At 35.5% G+C, this 20,890-nt stretch overlaps 1 protein-coding gene across 3 annotated transcripts in view; it reads right to left on the reverse strand.

Annotated features, from left to right (window-relative positions):
• plxna3 (plexin A3) overlaps nt 1–20,890 on the reverse strand; it is a 350,688-nt gene that overhangs the window by 133,223 nt on the left and 196,575 nt on the right. For 2 of the 3 annotated variants that reach the window (XM_073909723.1, NM_001098489.1), the window contains 1 exon segment: nt 16,182–16,296. In XM_073909723.1, coding sequence (XP_073765824.1) covers nt 16,182–16,296 — 115 coding nt within the window. 3 annotated transcript variants of the gene reach the window in all.

Consider the following 20,890-nt stretch of genomic DNA (forward strand, 5'->3'; position numbering starts at 1 on the left):
CCAGGTTTGACTTTCTGACATCTTTATGGCAATCAAAAACAGTAAAAATATCAAAAATTAAACCCAGAATAGACTTGACAAGGACACCAAGAACAGATTTGCTGAAAATATTGTGCCCACCAGTCTCATTAGGTGAGGTTAATATTAAATTAAACAAACTAATAAAGGACTCTATTAATTATAGCCTATGGTTGTTAGACTGTTGCACTTTTTTTGTGTTGTCAATAGCCTCGTGTTTAAACAGACCTATTGTATATTTATGACCAACTCCGAGGAATATGGAGGTCTCAGATCATTTTTACTTTGAGGGCTGCGGGCTAAAAAGTTTGGGAACCCCTGATACTGTACTATACTAGAGTTATATTGTACAATGTGTGAGAACATTTTCTATCACATTTTTAAACATAATAGTTTCAACTCATTTCAAATAACATCATTACATTTTTTTATTGGATTAATTGTTTTGCAAAGGATAAAATGTGCTCTAGCACAATACACATTACACACATTGATTTCACACTAAGTTTAAACTGCAATTTAAAGGCTCAACTAGGTTAATTAGGTCAACTAGGGAAATTAGCTTGAGAACAGTCTTTTGTTTTTAACCAATTAAAAAGAAATCTGTTTTTCTTACGGAGGATAATAATACTGACCTTAGCTATTTTTAATATATTAATAAATAATTTTTTATAAGGAAATAAAGGTCCATCTAAAAGAAATGTAGGAAAAAAATAAAAGGAAACTGTTATGTTGATAATTTACAATTCTTAGAGCAGTGGGTTATTTAATCTCAAAATGTTTCCCTTTTTCCTCTTACTTTCTCTTCTTACTATAACCTTGTAATGCCTTTCACATTAACCACAAATGGCTTGCTTGTAATAAAGGTATGTTTTCATATTTAAATTATTAATTATATATCTACTAATGTAATGCTGTTGTGTATGCACCCTATACATAGACTTGCTGTGCATTTGTATAACGCTTGAGGACTTGAAACTTGATGTCTGCAGACTGTTATTTATGTGCCTCTTCTGTTAAAGCCACAAAGAAGAAATAAGTATTAGGGATATTTGTTGTTTTTCTGTTGTACTTGACAGTTTGTTTTTCGATTTTCTACAAATTTCTAAAAAATTCCTATAAAATAAAGTATTAACCCTTTCACACGTTCAATCAGCCTTGGCTTGTCTCTGAAGCACGATCACACCAGTGTGATTAAAACGTTTAGTGTGTAAGTCATCAACTGATTAAATTCAAATATGACGGCGCATGCTGAGGCACAAAAAAAGCACAGAGCTTGTCATAAATCAGTTTATCCATGCTTTCAAACAAATATTACAAATAGACATGACTATAAGCAAAACATACCATTTAAGGTTTGTAAAATACACGCAGGTGTCTATGGAGACGACAATAATAATTATATTTCAATATATAACTGGCCGATGTGCTTTGTTCATGTAAGATACACACTGTTATTAGAATATTTTCTCTGTTGCTTACCCTTATGCATTTCAAAAGAAAAGTATAAATAAACATGATGTAAATCCAGCAGCGGTTGTTGCTAGAAGGAATACAGCTGCGATTAGAAGTTGACGAAAAGTATTTATATTATTTATTAAATGATGTATTTTATTAGCATCTACCCTAACCCTAAACCAAACCTCACGATATTGTAAAAATATTATTTGTTGTACCGTGTCACAATAATTATGCTATATTTGTTGACACTGTACAATAAATCATAGTTTTAAATTACCGTGAGGGTTGGGTTTAGGGTTGAGGTAGGGTTAGTCGCTAATAAAATACAATTAATGCTTAATTTAATAAATAATATAAATAATTATCGATAACTTCCGATCTCAGCCCTATCCTTTCTAGCAACATTGGCAGCACCCATTACCCATAATATAACAAATAATACGATCATAATTAGACTGTTTGAAGACAAAATATATATTCTATTAGATATTTGAGAAACAAAGTATCAGAAATTTCACAATATAATTATAATCCATATTTACAGAACAGGGCAAAAAAAAATACAATATATTCACAGATCACTAGGGCTGGTGGGTCACGTGATAAACTTGACATTAGAACGCAATGGATTCTAAGTAACAATCACAAAAAAAAGCTGGAGTATTTAAAACTCATCAATAGGCACGCAACTATTATAGATTCTATTATGAAGTTGACTGGTCAGTTATAGTCACGTGACTCGCGGAACGCTTGCACAATTCTTTTAGGTAGGTGCACCGGAAAAGCGTGAGCATGTCGTGCTGCGTATGCACCGCATGCACTTCACTCCCTATATCCGCTCAAAAGAAGGAACGAACCTGCGAGTGCAAAAGACACAACATGTAGTTAACAGTCTCAGCCATAGTTTATCAAGTGTGCGTGCGTATTGGCTTCGGTATACAAGCTCAGAACTTCAAATTAGCGTAACTTTGTTTAGTTGCAGCAGTTTTGTTCCATGCAGAAACACAGTGTTGAGAAGCCTTTACAATTTGTTAACCGTGACGAATTCAATTGCGGTTAATAGTGAAATCGGTTAATCATTGTATCCTTACATTTGAAAGGGTTAAAAAAAAATTGTAAACCACACTTGACAAATATTTTAAAAGTACTTCAAATGTCAATAAAGTGGCAAAAAAATTGTTATGTGCTTTACAATGATTTGTTATGTGCACAGATTAATCATTGACTTAAAGAACAGCACTGTGCGCAAGCAAAAATACACCCTGTAGATTTCTGATTTGGCTTTAACAAAGAGCCAGCGAGTGTGATAGAGTGATGGAGTGACAGGCGCTGACGGGCTGCTCTCTGAAGCGCTGTCATCTTGGCCCGCTCCAGCCTCCAGTATCAACACCCAGTGACTCAACACTTTTCGCTGACTAACTCTTTTTTTTTTTTCTCTCAGCCGAGAGTGAAGAAGGGAGGGCGATAAGAAGATTGTCATTCTCAGCGCTGGAGGGAAAGACAGAGAGACAGAGAGATGGCCGTATCTCAATGCTGCTGGCTGCCTCTGATAAGCACTGATAAGGCATCTCTTTGATGTTCAGTTAAGTGTAAAATTAAAATGCGCCAAAAGCCGAAGGGGCGAGTAAACGAGCGGCACCCCCTTCTGCATCTACAACTGACAGGATTTTCCTGCCTTTTTTTTTTTGCTAGTGTTTTGTATCCTCCCTGGTGTGCATGTGTCTCTCTCTCAAATCAGGCAGGTGTTAATTGTATGGGTGTCTGTCCCGCCGTGCTTATATCGAGTCCAAATCATATATCAAATCACTTTCAATCTTTCATCTGGCTATCATTAAGCCTCATTATCCACACGGCCTGATTACAGATCCAATTAACCTTGTTTCTCTGAGCCGCGGCTCCGTTAGCGTGTGCATAGTTAATAATTTCTCTAATTGAAAAACTGTAAATGTCAGAACGGCGGGTATGGAAACACTTAGTTGTCTGGCACTTCCTGACGGAGGTGTAAAAAAATAAAAAAAATTAGAGGGACTGACCAAATGACTTCTTAATATGTCTGGAAACGCTTATAGAAGGCTTTAAGTTGATTCGTCACATCTGACCAAATGGATTTAGATGTTTATTGGAGTCATATTTAAGTCTTTTCATAGTTTCAACTACAGATGAGTTACAAATGGAGGAAATGTTAGACAATGTTTTACATTGTGGGTAGCAAACAATAAATGGTTGGCAGTAAAATCTAGAGCACCTTAAAAATATACAGCGTCTCTCACAAATCACTAATTTAAATTTAGATCTTCCATTGGATGCTTTACAATGCTATCTTTGCACATATACACTCACCGGCCACTTTATTAGGTACATTAGAGCATCAGAATGGGGAAATAAAGGTGATTTAAGTGACTTTGAACATGGCATGGTTGTTGGTGCCAGACGGGCTGGTCTGAGTATTTCAGAAACTGCGGATCTACTGGGATTTTCATGCACAAAAATCTCTAGGGTTTACAGAGAATGGTCTGAAAATGAGAAAATATCCAATGAGCAGCAGTGGGCGCAAATGCCTCGTTGATGCCAGAGGTCAGAGGAGAATGGCCAGACTGGTTCGAGCTGATGGAAAGGCAACAGTAACTCAAATAACCACTCGTTACAACCGAGGTTTGAATAAGAGCATTCCTGAACCTTGAGGCGGATGGACACACCGGGTGGCAATCCTGTCAACTAAGAACAGGAAAATCAAGCTACAATTCGCACAGCCTCACAAAAATTGCATAATAGAAGATGTTGCCTGGTCTGATGAGTCTCGATTTCTCGATTGTTGCTTACCATGTCCATCCTTTTATGACCACAGTGTACCCATCTTCTGATGGCTACTTCCAGCAGGATAGACTGGTTTCTTGAACATGACAAAGAGTTCATTGTACTCATATGGCCTCCACAGTCAATCTAATAGAGCACCTTTGGGATGTGGTCGAGTGGGAGATTTGCATCATGGATGTGCAGCCTACAAATCTGAAGCAAATGCATGATGCTAATATGTCAAAATGAACCAACATCTCTGAGGAATATGACCAGTACCTTGTTGATTAAGGCAGTTCTGAAGGCAAAAGGGGTCCAACCCGATACTAGTAATGTGTACCTAATAAAGTGGCCAGTGAGTGTTCATTAAATTAGTCAGTAATTAAAGCTAAATTTGCAGCTAATCTATCATAATAATTCATGATAATGGTCCAAAATAATGGTAGCCAACATGTATAAGTTAGGGAAAAATATTGTACACTGTACATTCTTCGTTACTAATTAATACTAAATCAATACTAATAAACATTACACATGCTGCGATGTGACTATTGCGAATGCACACATTGCGATATCGATGCTGAAACGATATATTGTGCAGCCCTAATATAAACAATAATGAATAAAACAAAGTCTGTGGAAAAAATCTGTGAAGCATTCAAATTTGAATTTAATCAAATAGTCAAATTGCATGGAAAAGGGACATAATATAATGAAGGGCCCTATCATACACCCGCCGCAATAAGGCTCAAGATGTGTTTGGCGCAATTTGTTGCTATTTTGAAACCAGTGCAACCCTAATTTTCATGCTTTGTGCCACATTGTTTAAATAGTAAATTCATTTGCACCACTTTGTTGACTCATGAGTGTGCTGGTGTAAAAAGGAGGTGTGTTAAGACGCATTGTTGTTGCTTTGCTATTTTGAGGAACTGAAATAGACCGTGTCATTGACCAAGTAAAAGCTGGTCTAAAGTCCAGCGCAGATCGCGTTAGATTTGTGCCTATGCTGATCCAAACGCTTACATTGGTTTTGAAACCAATTTTTGCACTTAATAAGCAAAATTAAATATGTAGGCTGATGGATGTCTTCAATGGAGTGCGTATTATACCGTTACCCTATCCACAAAAGTAAATGAAGGAGGCTCGTTCTTTATCCTTGTGCTGCAGATGCTCTGTTTAACTGTTTTCTCGCTAGTGAAGCGTTCAGTTTTTCCACTTACAAAGTCTGTCATCTAAAAAGCAAACGCATCATGGCAAAACGCAACTGACTCCTAAAGGGAATGGGAGATGAGACTCTGATTGGTTTAATGCACGTTATGCTCAAAACACACCCATAACTCATTAAGAGAATAAGCACAACCCTGTTAGACCATGCACTAGGGCGCAGAACGTATTTGTCTGTCCTAAAAATAACAAAAGTGGATTTAGACAAACCCTAATAACAAAAGTAAACTTTTGCGCGATGCACTTTAGACTTTGTGCCTGGATTGTTAAAATAGAGCCCACTATGTGGGAAGCATTGATGACGATAAAATTCTAATTCAATTCATTTCAAATTTAAAGGCATTAGTAGGTGTTTTTTATAAAAATCAAAGCTAAAATATTTGACTGCCCCCTCAGATAAAAATCAAACAAGACACTCTGGACCTGCATGATCTCTCACACACGCATCTCTTGCTCATCTAAAGCCTACAGGGTTGCTTAGTTAGTAAGATAGTTAGTCAGTTTGCTAGTTAGCAGAGCCACTTTGTTCCTGTTGCTGTGGCTTTACTCTGCAATCATGATGCAAAGAAATGCAAGAGAGATCTAAATAAAGCCAATGCTCTCCGTGTCTGGTATCCAAGCAGCTGGAGAGTCACGTCTGCTGTTCTCCTTTCACTTCTCGGTCACCGGGTGCAACAAAACTCTGACAACACACAAAAAACTTCTCGACCTCTGAACGCGGCGCGCTCGAGTGTGCAATAATGCGTCAGACAAGAAGAAATCAAAAGCGCACGGAGAGAAAGAAAGCGGAGAAAAAGGAGAGAGGAGGCGGGAATACAAGATGTAAATCTATTCACAGATAGGGCCAGATCTGTGCTAAGACTATTATTTCCCCTCACCGCAACAGAATCTTGGCTGGAAACACGACACCGAGGCAGACATTAAACACTTGGGCCCATTTCAAACATGGCTAACCACAAACAAAAGGCACAAAAAGTTGGCGAGTTATTTGGCTCGACACTCATTAGCACCTGAAATTCTGGAAGGAATTAGGCTGTTGAAACCCACAAAAACATCCATCATGCCGCAGCAGAAAAAAAATGGAGAATTGTAGAATCAACAGGATGAAACTGTGATTGACTCAAATCGGCTTACAGCTGAAAGGAAAAAGAAATGAATGTGCTGGAGTTTAATGCTGTGTGAGGTTCTTTTGCACATGATGCAGTTTAACGAATGCTCACTATAGGGGGATCTAGGCGGTCAGTTAAACTATGGCACAAAAGAGAGGAAAAGTATCTTCAACTTTTGAGAGTGAATCTGCTTTTAAATGACAATTGCGTGTGTGTTTGGGGGCCAAACTGTGATCTCTGACATAGTGGTAGACAAAGAAAACAAGAAGGAACTGCTGGTGGGTAACAGGTAATTATTTGACATTTTAGTGCAGATTAGCAATCGTTTCAATTTAAACAATGCAAAAAAGTGGATGGATGGATTTTTGATAGATGGATTACTGATGGACAGATTATGAATGGATGGATGGATTATTGAAAGATGGATAAATTATTGATGGTGGATGAATTACTGCTGGATGGATGGAAGGACTGATAGATGGATGGATGGAAGGATGGATAGATGGATGGACGAATGGATGGATGGATTACTGATGGATGGATTATATATGGATGGATAGATGAATTATTGATGGTTGGACGGATAAATTATTGATGGATGGATGGAATATTAATGAATAGTTGGATTATTAATGGATGGATGAATTATTAATAGATGGAAAGATTGTTAATGTAAAGACGGATGGATGGATGGATGAATGGATGGATGGATGGATGGATGGATGGATGGACAAATTATTGATGGATTGATGGATGAACTATTGATGGATGGATTATGGATGAATGGATGGATGGATGTATGGAGGAATTGTTGACGGAGGGACGGACTATTGGTGGTTGGACGAATGAATGGATGGATGGATTATTGATGGATGGATGTATGGATGATTAATAGATGGATAGATTACTAATAAATGGATGGATAGATGGTTGGATGGATGGATAGATGGATGAATGGATGAGTTATTACTGATGGATGGATGAATTGATAGATTATTTTTGGAAAGATGGATTATTGATGAATTGATGAATGGATGTATGTATGTGTTATTGATAGATGGATGGAAGTATGGATAGACGAAAAGATGAATGAATTACTGATAGATGGATGGATGGATGGATGGATGAATGGATGAGTTATTACTGATGGATGGATGAATGGATGGATTATTATTGGAAAGATGGATTATTGAAGAATTGATGAATGGATATATGTATGTGTTATTGATAGATGGATGGAAGTATGGATAGACGGAAAATGATTGAATTACTGATGGATGGATGGATGGATGGATGGATGATTAATGGATGGATGAATTATTGATTAATGCATGGATGTATGAATGGGTTATTGATGGATGGATGGATGGATGGATGGATGGATGGATGGATGGATGGATGGATAGATACACACACACACACACACACACACACACACACACACACACACACACACACACACACACATTTATTTATTAAATACAATTTAAACAAACCAAAATAAAAATTAAAATCTAATCATAAATCAAAGTTAATCATAACACACCCTTTTATCCTACAATCACTTTTCTATAATCTGACATGCTTCTTTTCTCCTAATATTTATGTTGCTTTAGACAAAATCATATGCTAAATTAATAAATGAAAATGTATCTGATGTAAACATGGAAATACTCATAAAACATGGCCCAAAAATCTGTGAATGTGACTCAACAACAAATGTATAGACATAAAACAAACAAACAAAACAAAAAACAATTGAACTATTAGCTAAAACTACATTTCCGTTATAAACACATATTACACATGTTCTTTGCAATATCTACACATTTCAAAAACACTGATGGAAACCTGAGCAAATTAATTACAAATAAAGATAATTCAGATATTTATTTAACTGGATGACATTTTTTTGTTTCCAAAACTAAATAAAATTCACTCAAAAGTATTCAAGTGGACTTAATATGTCCGCTTTACAAGTCAAAATTAAATAAAAAAGAGAATTTAATAATAAATAAATAAAATTCACACCTCCAAATGCTCTGAAAGCTTACGAAATGTCTCTCTAAATAACAGCTTGTGGAAAACTGGATTTCTATTCAGAGTGAGAATGACATTTGCAACAATTCTTCCTCTTATCGCCCAGTGTAAACACACGTCGAGGGAAAATGCCTTGGCTCAGCAACTCAAGCAAGTGTCAAACGAGACAAACAAAGAAGCGGGTGAGAAAAGTTCCCAGTGTTTCGCAGACAACGAGTGAAAGCAGCCATTGTGCGGCTCTAACATACAGATGGACACTTGTGAAAGAGTTAATCTGCAGGAGCAAGAGGCCGATGACCAGGTTGAGTTTACCACAGCCTGAGGGACTTGTTGGATGTCAGAGAAACGGCTCATCCAAAAAGCTAAATCTGTCATTATTGACTCACCCTCGTGTTGTTTCAAAACCCGTATGTTGATATTTATTCTGCACGACACATAAAAACTACCAGCATATGGGTTTGGAGCAACATTTTTGGGTGAAGTATCTCTTTTAAGGCGAGACACTGCGTGCAAAAAAGAAAAGAAAAAAAGGGGGGGAGGGGGGGGGGGTTGTTGCACTTTAGAATTTATGTATGTGTCAGTTATAACATCATGATTTAACTCACTACTAACATTTTCTAGTATGATTAGCATGCTGCTAACATAATTTTGTACAATGCTAATATGTTTTATCAGGTTGCTAAAATGTTGCCATCATGATTTAACTCATCACTATTATTTTCTAGCATGATTAGCACGCTGCTAAAATAATTTTGTACAATGCTAGCATGTTTTTTCAGGTTGCTAAAAAGCTGATATCAAGATTTAACTCACTACCAACATTTTCTAGCATGATTAGCATGCTGCTAACAACATTGTGTACAATGCTAGCATGCTTTTTTTAGGTTGCTAATATGTTGATATCATGATTTAACTCACTACTAACATTTTCTATCATGATTAACACACTGCTAACAACATTTTGTACAATGCTAGCATGTTTTTTCAGGTTGCTAAAGTGTTGCTATCATGATTTACTCACTCCTAACATTTTCTAGCATGATTTGCATGCTGCTTACAAAATTTTGCACAATGTTAGCATGTTTTAGGTAGCATCTGTCAATTTTGAGATCTCTATTTTGGCCTCTATTATGTAAATTTTTCTTGCATTTGTCAAATTTAAGATTAAAAATTGCGTCTAGATTTTGATTACAATTTCCTAACATGATTTAGCACGATGCTGGCATGTTTTATTAAGTTGCTAAAATGTTGCTAACACAATTTACCTCACTACTAACATTTGAAACAGCATATTTTATGTTGATAGCATGTTTCTAGCATGACTAACACACTGCTAACATGATTTGCTATAATGCTAGCATTTATTTATTGTTTTGGTTGCTAGCACACATTATAGCTACATTTGTGAATTTTGGAGCTTTCCCCCTCAATCTAAAGTTTAAAAAAATATAATTTTTATTTTAGTTGTGCACTTTAAATGTGTGTCTATAGGTTAGGGGTGGGCAAACTCGGTCCTGGAGGGCCGGTGTCCTGCACAGTTTAGCTCCTACTCTAATCAAACACACCTGCTTATAGATTCTAGTGATCTTGAAGACACTGATTAGCTTGTTCAGGTGTGTTTGACTAGTGTTGGAACAAAACTCTGCAGGGACACCAGCCCTCGAGGATCAAGTTTGCCCATCCCTGGTCTAGGTGCTCAATTACTAGCCTAGATTAATACTAGCTTATACTAGCCTTACACCTCTACTTCAGCAGCACTTACACCAAACTTCAGTTTTACAGTATTCATATCTATATTCTGAAGGTTTTTACAGATATAGTCAAACATAAATAGTCTGATTGTAAACATTTGTTGGCAACACTGTAATCAAAATCTGAATTATAAAGTGATAAAAAGAGATACACAAAATCAATTTATGAAAAACTATACTATGCAAAAAAAACGAAAGGAAATAAACAGTCATAGTGAATCTGAAACCAACGTCAATTTTGTCCTAGATATGCATACAAATTAGTTGCTAAACAAATATTATGCCTTACTTGTATATTTAAATACAACATAAAAATATATAATCCAAAAACTCACTTTTTAATCAATTAACTGGGAATATGCGGTCTTAAACTCTTCCCTTAAATTCAAATTTGAATTAGAAAAGGACAAGTAAGTGCTTGTGTTGTTCTCACTTCCTGTCCCCTCAGGAGGCAGGCCACAAAAGCTTCCATACTGAGTTTAAACGGATGCCAACCCTTGAGGGCAAAACAGAGAGCAGACGAGCCCTTCTCAATCCATCGCTCACTAGAGAAAGTGAAGCAGTGAATCATCCGAGCCACACTGAATCACAAATCAGCTCCTAACACATCTGAATCTGATTAAGCTGCACGGCACTGCTGTGGATCAAACCCTCCAGACGGGAACAATTCAGGCCTCAGAGACTGCTGCGAGTAATTCAGTAGTCAAGAATTTGTTCAGCACTAACCAGTTAATTACTAAAAGACAGTGTGGATCCCTAGCAAACTGAATTTCAATTTTATGGTAGGAAGAAAAAGTGAACAGCGATGAGAAAACAGGTTAACTAATGTTTACTTTTTTTTTTTTTTACTTTTTATTTAAAAAATATAAATATTTGGTATAATATAATATAATATAATATAATATTAATAAAATAAAATATAATAAAATATAATACAATAGCATATAATATAATATAATGTAATGTAATATAATATAATATAATATAATATAATATAATATAATATAATACAACACATATTACAATCCCATATAAATCCTATAATACAATAAAATAAAATATAATATAAAATAAAATTTAATATCATATAAATTCTATAACATAATTTAAAATAAAATAATGTAATGTAATGTAATATAATATTTTAATATTATATTTTAATATTTTTTAATTTATTATAATAAAATAAAATAAAATAAAATAAAATAAAATAAAATAAATATAATATAATATAATATAATATAATATAATATAATATAATATAATATAATATAATATAATATAATAAATATTTATATGCAAACATATATATTTTACAATACTTAATATTGTAATAATTGCTATATTTTATATACAATATAGTCATGCACATATTTATTTCAGACTTATCTATTGCTTGATTTGCGGACTTTCATGCTGTCCCAGGTGAGAACCTTGAGGATGGGAGGCCAAGACAAGGAAGGTATGATGGGCTTATTTATTGGAGGCTAGAATTCATCTGATTGGTCTAGCAATGATATCTGATTGGACTAGCAATTATTATTGATGTGAGGCCAGCCGCGATCAATCATATCACATGCTCCTCTCGAAATGAGTTTATAAAACTTCATTCACATAAAAATTTTCACAGTTATTGTAAATACATATAATAATATACACATATTTGTAAATATGAACTTTTATTTTGGATGCAATTAATTGTTTTACAGCACTAAATATAACGTAACGTAACGTAAACGTAACATAACATAACATAACATACCATACAATACCATAACATAACATAACATAACATAACATAACATAACATAACATAACATAACATAAAATAATAAAAATAATATGGGCGATGCAGTGGCGCAGTAGGTAGTGCTGTCGCCTCAAAGCAAGAAGGTCGCTGGTTCGAGCCTCAGCTTGGTCACTTGCCGTTTCTGTGTGGAGTTTGCATGTTCTCCCTGCATTTGCGTGGGTTTCCTCCACAGTCCAAAGACATGCGGTATAGGAGAATTGGGTAGGCTATATTGTCCGTAGTGTATGAGTGTAAATGAGAGTGTATGGATGTTTCCCAGAGATGGGTTGCAGCTGGAAGAGCATCCACTGCGTAAAACGTGTTGGATAAGTCGGTGGTTCATTCCGCTGTGGCGACCCCAGATTAATAAAGGGACTAAGCGAAAAAGAAAATGAAAGAATGAATAATATAATATAGCACAGAAAACTAATAATTACTACTATTAAACCCTATTAAATAATATTAAACTATTATATGTATGTATGTATATATATATACATATACACACACACACACACAAAACAGTTCTGTCTGGATCTCAAATCTGATTGGCTGATAGCCGTGATATATTTAAGTAATATCAGCATCCGTACAGCCTCTTTACCCATTGTGTATTACTCCGCCCACATACAGCCAACAACAATCAGACACTACAGTTTTACAAATATTACTATGCTATAATATAGTTGTTTAGATTGCAACTATGCAGTTTATTTGCAAGAATAGTGCCTACTTTAAATTATTTACAATTTCTGAGAGACAGCTCGTCAGTGACAGTTAACGCTTTCTCTCCACAAGATGGCGACAGAACTGCATCATAAGCCCTTTCGCTTAGAAGATATAGCAGTCTGATTTCTAACTATAGCAGATCAAATCAATATTATACTGGTAAGCACACTTCCCAACACTTCCGTTTTTCATGGGAGTATCCCGTATTTCAGACCAGTCTCCCGCAAACATCCCGTTTTTATTTCTTTCAACAAAAAAAAACTCCCGTAAGTTCACCCACTTCCCTCTTTGGTACAGCCTGTAAACTAAACACCTCCGGGTTGCCAACTTTGGTACAGAACCCAATCGAAGTAGCCGTCATAAACCCGCTGCATCCTATCCCGGTTCTCAACCTCACCACCAAACACCCCCTCCCCCTGGTCTCCCGAGTTTTCAGAGACATGTTGGCAGGTTAGATGAGCTCTCTTTTTGTATGTTGTAGTGCTGTATTTATACCTATTTGCTCGCATATCAGGAATGTGTGTTGTGTTGGCAGATTAAAATGAGCAAAGTCACAAACACAACAGCAGTCTGGTAACGTTAGTGGATTTGTTGTTATTTTCGGGGTTAATTATTGTGAAATCCTGATTGCAACAGAGAAATACTGTAGACTGTAACACTTTAAGAAGATATCTCTGTAGATGGATGGCATTTCATGTCACGTTCAGCCTTATAATCTTAAAGTGTAAGCAAAATCAGCAGTTTTCTTATCACGTTAGACGGAGTCATTCAAACACTAGCTCTAAAGTGATGTTGGGGAATAAGGTAGGGTTCTGCTGTTTTGAAGTCAGCGGCAGAGGTGAATGAATGGCGGAAGAAAGTAGTTCCTGATAAAAAGGGTTTTTAGACTCTCCGTGTTTGATTTTCTTATTTATATACAGGTTTGTGATGTTGAAATGTTGTATAAACACAATATCACACTTGTAGCGGTCCGATATAGCTGTATATCAGCACTGATAGGGCGCTAACGCACGCCTCCCACCAGTGCTGATATACAGCCATATTGCACTGCTACTTGTGTGATATATATATATATATATATATATATATATATATATATATATATATATATATATATATATATATATATATATATACATACACACAAACACACACACACACACACACATACATACACACACGTGTGTTTATGTGAGAGTTCAGATGCAAAAACCTCTAAGTGCCATCTGAAATTTCCATCGAAAATATAATATAATTAAATAAACAATAAATATACATATTGGTGGTGAATGAGGAGATTTCCTTAACATCTGTAAAGCACTTTGAGTCCACGGAATGAAAAGCTCAATATAAACGTAAAAAAATAAATGTAAAAACCATGATTTGCTAGTTTTCTACACTGACTGAAAAATGAAATGTTTTGAATATAAATGTTTAATATTTACAGTTAACCATTTGAATTGTATATATTTCAGGGACATGTGGCCAGGGGAGGCAGGCGAATCATCCTAACCTGCCTTCATGAGATGTAAAGTAATGATGAAATTAATATTTGTCCTCTGATCTGTGCTATGAATGCAATTTCTGTATGATTCATATGATTTCAATCCTTTTAATAATAAAAAAAAATCGCTGTGTTTTGCATATTTTCTGTTCACTTACAGCAAAGGAAGCGAGGTGAGGCAGCACTGAGCTGCATGCCTCACATCAGATTACGCAATTCCTTGCAAACTGGGTTGAACGCATGCCTTTTGCTTACTCAGTGTATGCTACCATTATAATCCTTTATTAAAATGTTTTTACACATTGTAAAAATTTTTTCATTACAAGTTCTTACTTTGCATATGATAAGTAATCTATTTCACAAATGTCTACCACTTATTTAGAGTTAGGATCTTACATAAAGCCACACTGAAAAGACATGAGGTGAGGCAGGCAGTAGCCCTGCCACAGTTATTCCTGTTCAGTGATTGCTCTTCTTCTATGTAATAAAGTAAAGTTCAATAGGAGTCTGTTATTTTATGTCTGCAAAAATCACAGATGTAATGTTAATATCTCAGCTCAAAATTTTCTCAAAATTGGCCTTTAATAATTTTTTTTAAAAAAGTTAATAAATAATGGATGACCAATGCCAGAGCTAAAGGGCTTGCTTCAAAGGACAGAAGATAAATCAATTATTTCAAAGTAATTCAAGTCATTTCAAGACTTAAAGGGTCATGACAATCCCCCACTTTTGGTTCAGGTCTACCTCAGAATTTTTTCAAAAGATGCATCATAATGGACGTGGATCTCCGCGAGCAAATGGCAGGAGTGGGCGTGGCCAGCAGGAGAAAATGAGTGGAGCGAACAACTGTTGTCAGTTAGCTCACAAAATGAGACACAAACCGTGAGGTTAATTTTGTAAACTTTTATATAATTATACACATAATTATAAAGATAATTGTGTTCATATAAACACTATAAATAAGGACTTTTCCCTCAGTCCCCGTGTCTGAATCATAGGCCTGAATGCAGACTCAGTGCAGCAGGTCTCTTGCCCTGTCTATTTTAACCATTAGCCCTGTTGGTAATCTAGAGGATTTAGGCAAACACAGCAGCACAGCGATGTGTCTAAACGTGAACGAACTCCTGATAAAGGACAACGTCTGCCATTCTCCAATTCTCGTAATGCTCTTCCCACAAAAATGATTGAAAATCTCAAAAAAAAATACACGAGGATTTTGTGAACCTTTAATTTATAAGTATAGTTAAGACCAGTGTCCAACCTATGTGTGTGTTTGTGAGACAGAGAAAGCCGCCGTGATGTTATGTTGCTTATTATAGGCTGTCTGTAGCATCCACCTTGTTTTGAGAGGCATATTGAACCGCTATACATTTTACATTCAGCTGATATGTACCCGCCATGTGTATAGAAAGAATGCTGATATGATATATGAAACACAATCGGTATTTGGCAAATAATATTGAGTGCATATATTTGTAAAAAAGGCCCTGAAATAGTCAGTGCCTCATCAGCCACAATCCTCACTGCACGTCACTGATATATACCCATTTAAAAGTAGCACAGCACAATGTAAAATCCCAGAACTATCACAAGTCATTTGATCAAACTCTGCAAAAAGTTATCTACATTTGCCTTATTTAAAATTTCTTGACTAGATTTTGTTAAAACACTTGACTAGTAAAGTACTCAGAGTCAGTCAGTCAGTTAAAATGTGTCCTTTAGCAGTGGTGTGTTTGTTTAGGTGCTGCGGTCTGGCTTCTTACCTCTGCACTGCTCACCCGACCTTCCTGGAAAGAGCACTCGGCTACATTATTAGTGCAGATGTGGCGATATTTACACCAGTTGCAAGGGAAAGAACTGCTAACACACGATGAACACCTACAGAGCAGAAAAACAACAGACAGTTACACGAGAGGCTTTATCTTAACATAGAAATCGTTTAAAAATACAACTGCAAAACAAAAAGGTTTTTAGTTATATGGTGAGAAAAGAAAGCCAAGTGAATAAATGAGTTGCTTTATTTTAGTTGTATGTATATATGTGTAATTCCAAATACGTCAATGCTTGAAACTGAATTTAATAAAAACAGATAATTAACACCTACAATAATTTCTTGAGGGTTACTGAACACTCAATAATCCATAAAGAAAGTTAAGCTGATTATAATATGGATGACTTATTGTCACATTAAGCCTACTGACTTTATTCAGCTGTTAGCATCTAAAAAAAGCACATTCTAGTTCAAAACCAGCAGGAGCCAACTTTCCAGGGCAGAGCAAGCTCTTCTTTTCTGGAAACACATGAAACTGCCATATTTTGTTCTTTCTGTTAGTGGAAAAGGGGGAAATGGAGAAGAAAGAGAAAGAACGGAGAACAAACAAAAACTAGAAACTTTTGAGGTTGCCTCAAAAAAGTTTAAAAAGACTAAAATAGTTGTAAAAGCTTGACGTTTGCAACATTCTGAAAGTTCTCCATGTTACTTACATGTTTCCAGCATGGTTTAATACACTGCTAACACATTTAGCATGTTGCTAACATTTTTCAAACAATTTTCCACAATGTTAGCAAGTTTATTAACAATTTTACTTACAGTTATTATTTAAAAACTGCTAGCGTATTTTATGTTGATAGCATATTTTGATCTAGCATGACATACAGTGTTTAAATTTGTAGCATGTCGCTAACATGAATTGTATAACAGTAGCAAATTCGTAGGTTGCTATCACAATTTAATACAATGCTAGTATGTTTTATAAGGCTGCTAAGATGCTTCTAATGTGATGTTGATGTTGCAGGAAAAATAGGAAAAATGGGCAGAGTGAAAAAAACAAAACAATTAGAAAATGTTGAGGTTGTCTCAAAAAAGCAGAGCCTGAAAGTCTAAAATAGTTGTAAAAGCTTGAAGTTTGCAACAATCTGAAAGTTCTCCATGTTGCTAACATTTTTCTAGCATTGTTTAATACACTGCTAACACATAATTTGCCAAGTTAGCAAGTTTACTAACAATTCAACCTACTGCTAATATTAAAACTGCTTGCATATTTTATGTCAATTGCATGTTTTGATCTAGCATGACTTACAGTGTTTACATTTGTAGCATGTCGCTAACTTGATTTTTATAATGGTAGCAAGTTTGTAGGTTGCTAGCACAACTTGATACAATGCTAGAATGTTTTATTAGGCTGCTAAGACGCTATTAATGTGATGTTGATGTTGCTGGAAAAATGGGGGAAAATATGGGCAAATAATGAAAAAAAAAAAACCTAGAAACTGTTAAGGTTGTCTCAAAAAAGCTGAGCCTAAAAGTCTAAAATAGTTGTAAAAGCCCTCCATCTTGCTAACATATATAACGTATTGTTTAATACACTGCTTAACATGTTGCTAACATACTCTTAGAATATTCAGTTGATAGCATGTTTTGACTTAACATACATTTGTAGCATGTCACTAACATTTGTACAATGGCAGCAAGTCTGTAGGTTGCTAGTACAGTTTAATACAATGCTAGCATGTTTTATTAGGTTGTTAGGATGCTTCTAATATGATGTTGATGTTGCTGGAAAAATGAGCAAAGAATAATAAAAAGAAAAAAAAAAATAGACAATTTTGAGGTTGTCTCAAAAAAGCTGAGCCTGAACGTTAGCAAGTTTACTAACAATTTTCCACAACTATAGCAAGCTTATTAAGAATTTTACTCGTAGCTAAAAGCATGTTTTGACCTAGCATGACTTACAGTGTTTACATTTGTAGCATGTTGCTAACATGAACTGTATAATGGCAGCAAGTTTGTCAGTAGCTGGCATAACTTAATACAATGCTACATGTTTTATTAGACTGCTAAGATGCTTCTAATGTGATGTTGATGTTTAATAAACTGCACATGGCTCCACCATCTCTGCTTTCTCGTGTCCTAATGTTAGATTAATGGTTTAACACAACTATTGGATATTTCTAGCATAATTTAACAAGTACAACATTTTAGATGCTGATAGCATGTTTTATGACACATTTCTAACATTGTTAAGATGTTTCTAGCAATTTGTAGCACAAGGATAGTACACCATATCACAAAGTATTATGATTCTAGCATGTTTCAATAGCATGATTCAGAATATTGTAGGCTAAATAAAGTCAATAGTCTGAACAACTGACCCACACTGTAAAAAATATCCATAAATTAGCAGTTTTCCGTATTCTGTGATTCATGCTTTTGTTTTTCCCATTTATTTATGCTTTTGAATTGCATTATAGGACCTTGATCTTTCGTTCAACGTTTAAACTTAAAAAGTTAGAAACAAGTGACTTTTATGAACATTTTTGATAGTCTAAAGTAATATATTGTTTAGTTTTATATTGAGTTGGTGTTGTATATTATGCTACAAAATCCTTGTAATAAACTTTCAGTACAGTACAGTGCAAGTTTGGTGGTTAGTCTTTAGTTTTACATCCCAAGGAATAGCAGTTTATAACTTTGCTCTTATAACCATAATAACACATTTATAAACATTTCAGTAAACAAACCAACAATCAAACCAAATCTAAATGCTTAACCATCACGCCACACAAAACCCAAAACTAGAGAAAGTGCAAACTTTTCCCTCTCCTCAACTGAACCTCCAGCTCAAGTCATTAATTCTCTCAATTCTTTAAATACTTTGCCTATAAATCACATCATTGTCCTCGGGAACATCTTGAACGAGCCTCGGGTCAGACTTAAACTCTCATAGAGACTCTCTTGATGTGAATGAAGACACCGCCGTGCAAATCTGAGCGGTCAATATGTCACAAATCCGCTCTTTCACTCCAACACCCACAATTATTCCTCGAGGGCCATTGAACACCCGACTCGTTCTCAATTAGTCATTAACCCGACCCTGAAAAAGCCTTTTAGACCGCCGCCTTAATGACATTCCCAATTAAACAGTCACGTCCTGCAGTGAAACATACGCGGGCGACACCTGTGGACGTACGGGGCGAAAGGCCAATGGCGCCACAAGAGAGTCCACGCTGGGAAAACGTTAGCGGACACTTCCGGCAGGGCGGCTTTTCTACTTCAAGCTGGCTCTCGTCTGCCACACCACTCTATGTAGTCTAGAATAGAAAGATGGCACAATACGACATACTAATCACGTCCTTCTCTCTGGAGGCACGGTTCGAATCGCCTTTAGAGAGCACTCGACAGTCAGAGCACAGCGCACCTGCAGCTGCATCGCTCAGGAGAATCTCGACGCGGTCTGAAGGGAGGACAAAACATCCTCTGGTTCTTCCATTTGAAACATTTTCACTAGCAAATCTACCTCTCTAGAACAATATCAAAACATACAATTTATTGTTGGTGTTTTTAGTAATTGGTAACAGGTGGAAATAACACGAAATCATGTATATCTAAGAGAGTTTGATACAGTTACAATGGGGCTGTTAAATCCTTGATTCTCATTGGCTGATGAACATTGTAAGGTGTGTATTATTGTCAGATATAAGCATAGCATAATGTGCAAAAGTCTTAGGCCACCGCCAGCGTTTGGAAGCCTGAGACATTTTGCACACATCTATGGAGCAAGCGCAGGGTCATTTTATTGAGGTGAACTAAACCTTTAATATACAAATAGAAAATATGTACACAACATTCAGAACAAAATTACTCTTCTGAAATGATGTGCTATTTCAAATTAGGCATCTTTTAGCACTTCTAAGAGTTCTTGCTAAGATTTAGCTTGTTATATCTTTCTTTTCTATATAATATTCAGGTCAGGACTCTGTGGAGGCCATTTCATACTGTAGGTGTCTTTGTTATATCAGCTTTGTTTCTCTCCATGATTTCATTACATTGGCAGTGTGTTTGCGATCATTATCATGCTGAAAAATAAAACTATTACAACTTAGGTGCTTTCTAGTAGAAATTACAAATCAGGGTTAGGGTTAGGGTTAGGGTTAATTCAATTCAGGCAATATTGACAACAGCTCAAATGCAACTAGAAGCTGTATTTTTTTGATTGTATTTTAATAAAAATAATGAAAAGTAATATATGATGTCATTATACCCTCACTAAAATAACAAATGTAACTGGGGGGCCTAAGACTTTTGCACAGTATATACTGTAATACAAGCAGAATAATTGACTTCGGTCTATTAAAATATTAAAAAAGAATGCACATCCAATTTAGTTTATTACACTTTGGCTTTGCACTATTTTCTATTTTACTATGGAGCTGATAAATACTTGATTCTCATTGGGCGATAAACATTGTAAGGTGTGCCATTATTGTCATATGCGCACAGCTATTTTAACAAGTACTTTCAGGCAGATATTTATACTGTAATAAGCAGAAAAAATTACTCCAGTGCATTATATTATTAGAAAATAATGCACATCTAATGTAAGTTATTATACTTTAGCTGTGCACTAATTTTGTTTTACTGTAAAGCTGTTAAAAGCTTGATTCTTATTGGAAGATAAACATCATATGCACA

This window comes from Danio rerio, chromosome 8 (genome assembly GCF_049306965.1).
Source record: "Danio rerio strain Tuebingen ecotype United States chromosome 8, GRCz12tu, whole genome shotgun sequence".
NCBI lineage: Eukaryota > Metazoa > Chordata > Actinopteri > Cypriniformes > Danionidae > Danio > Danio rerio.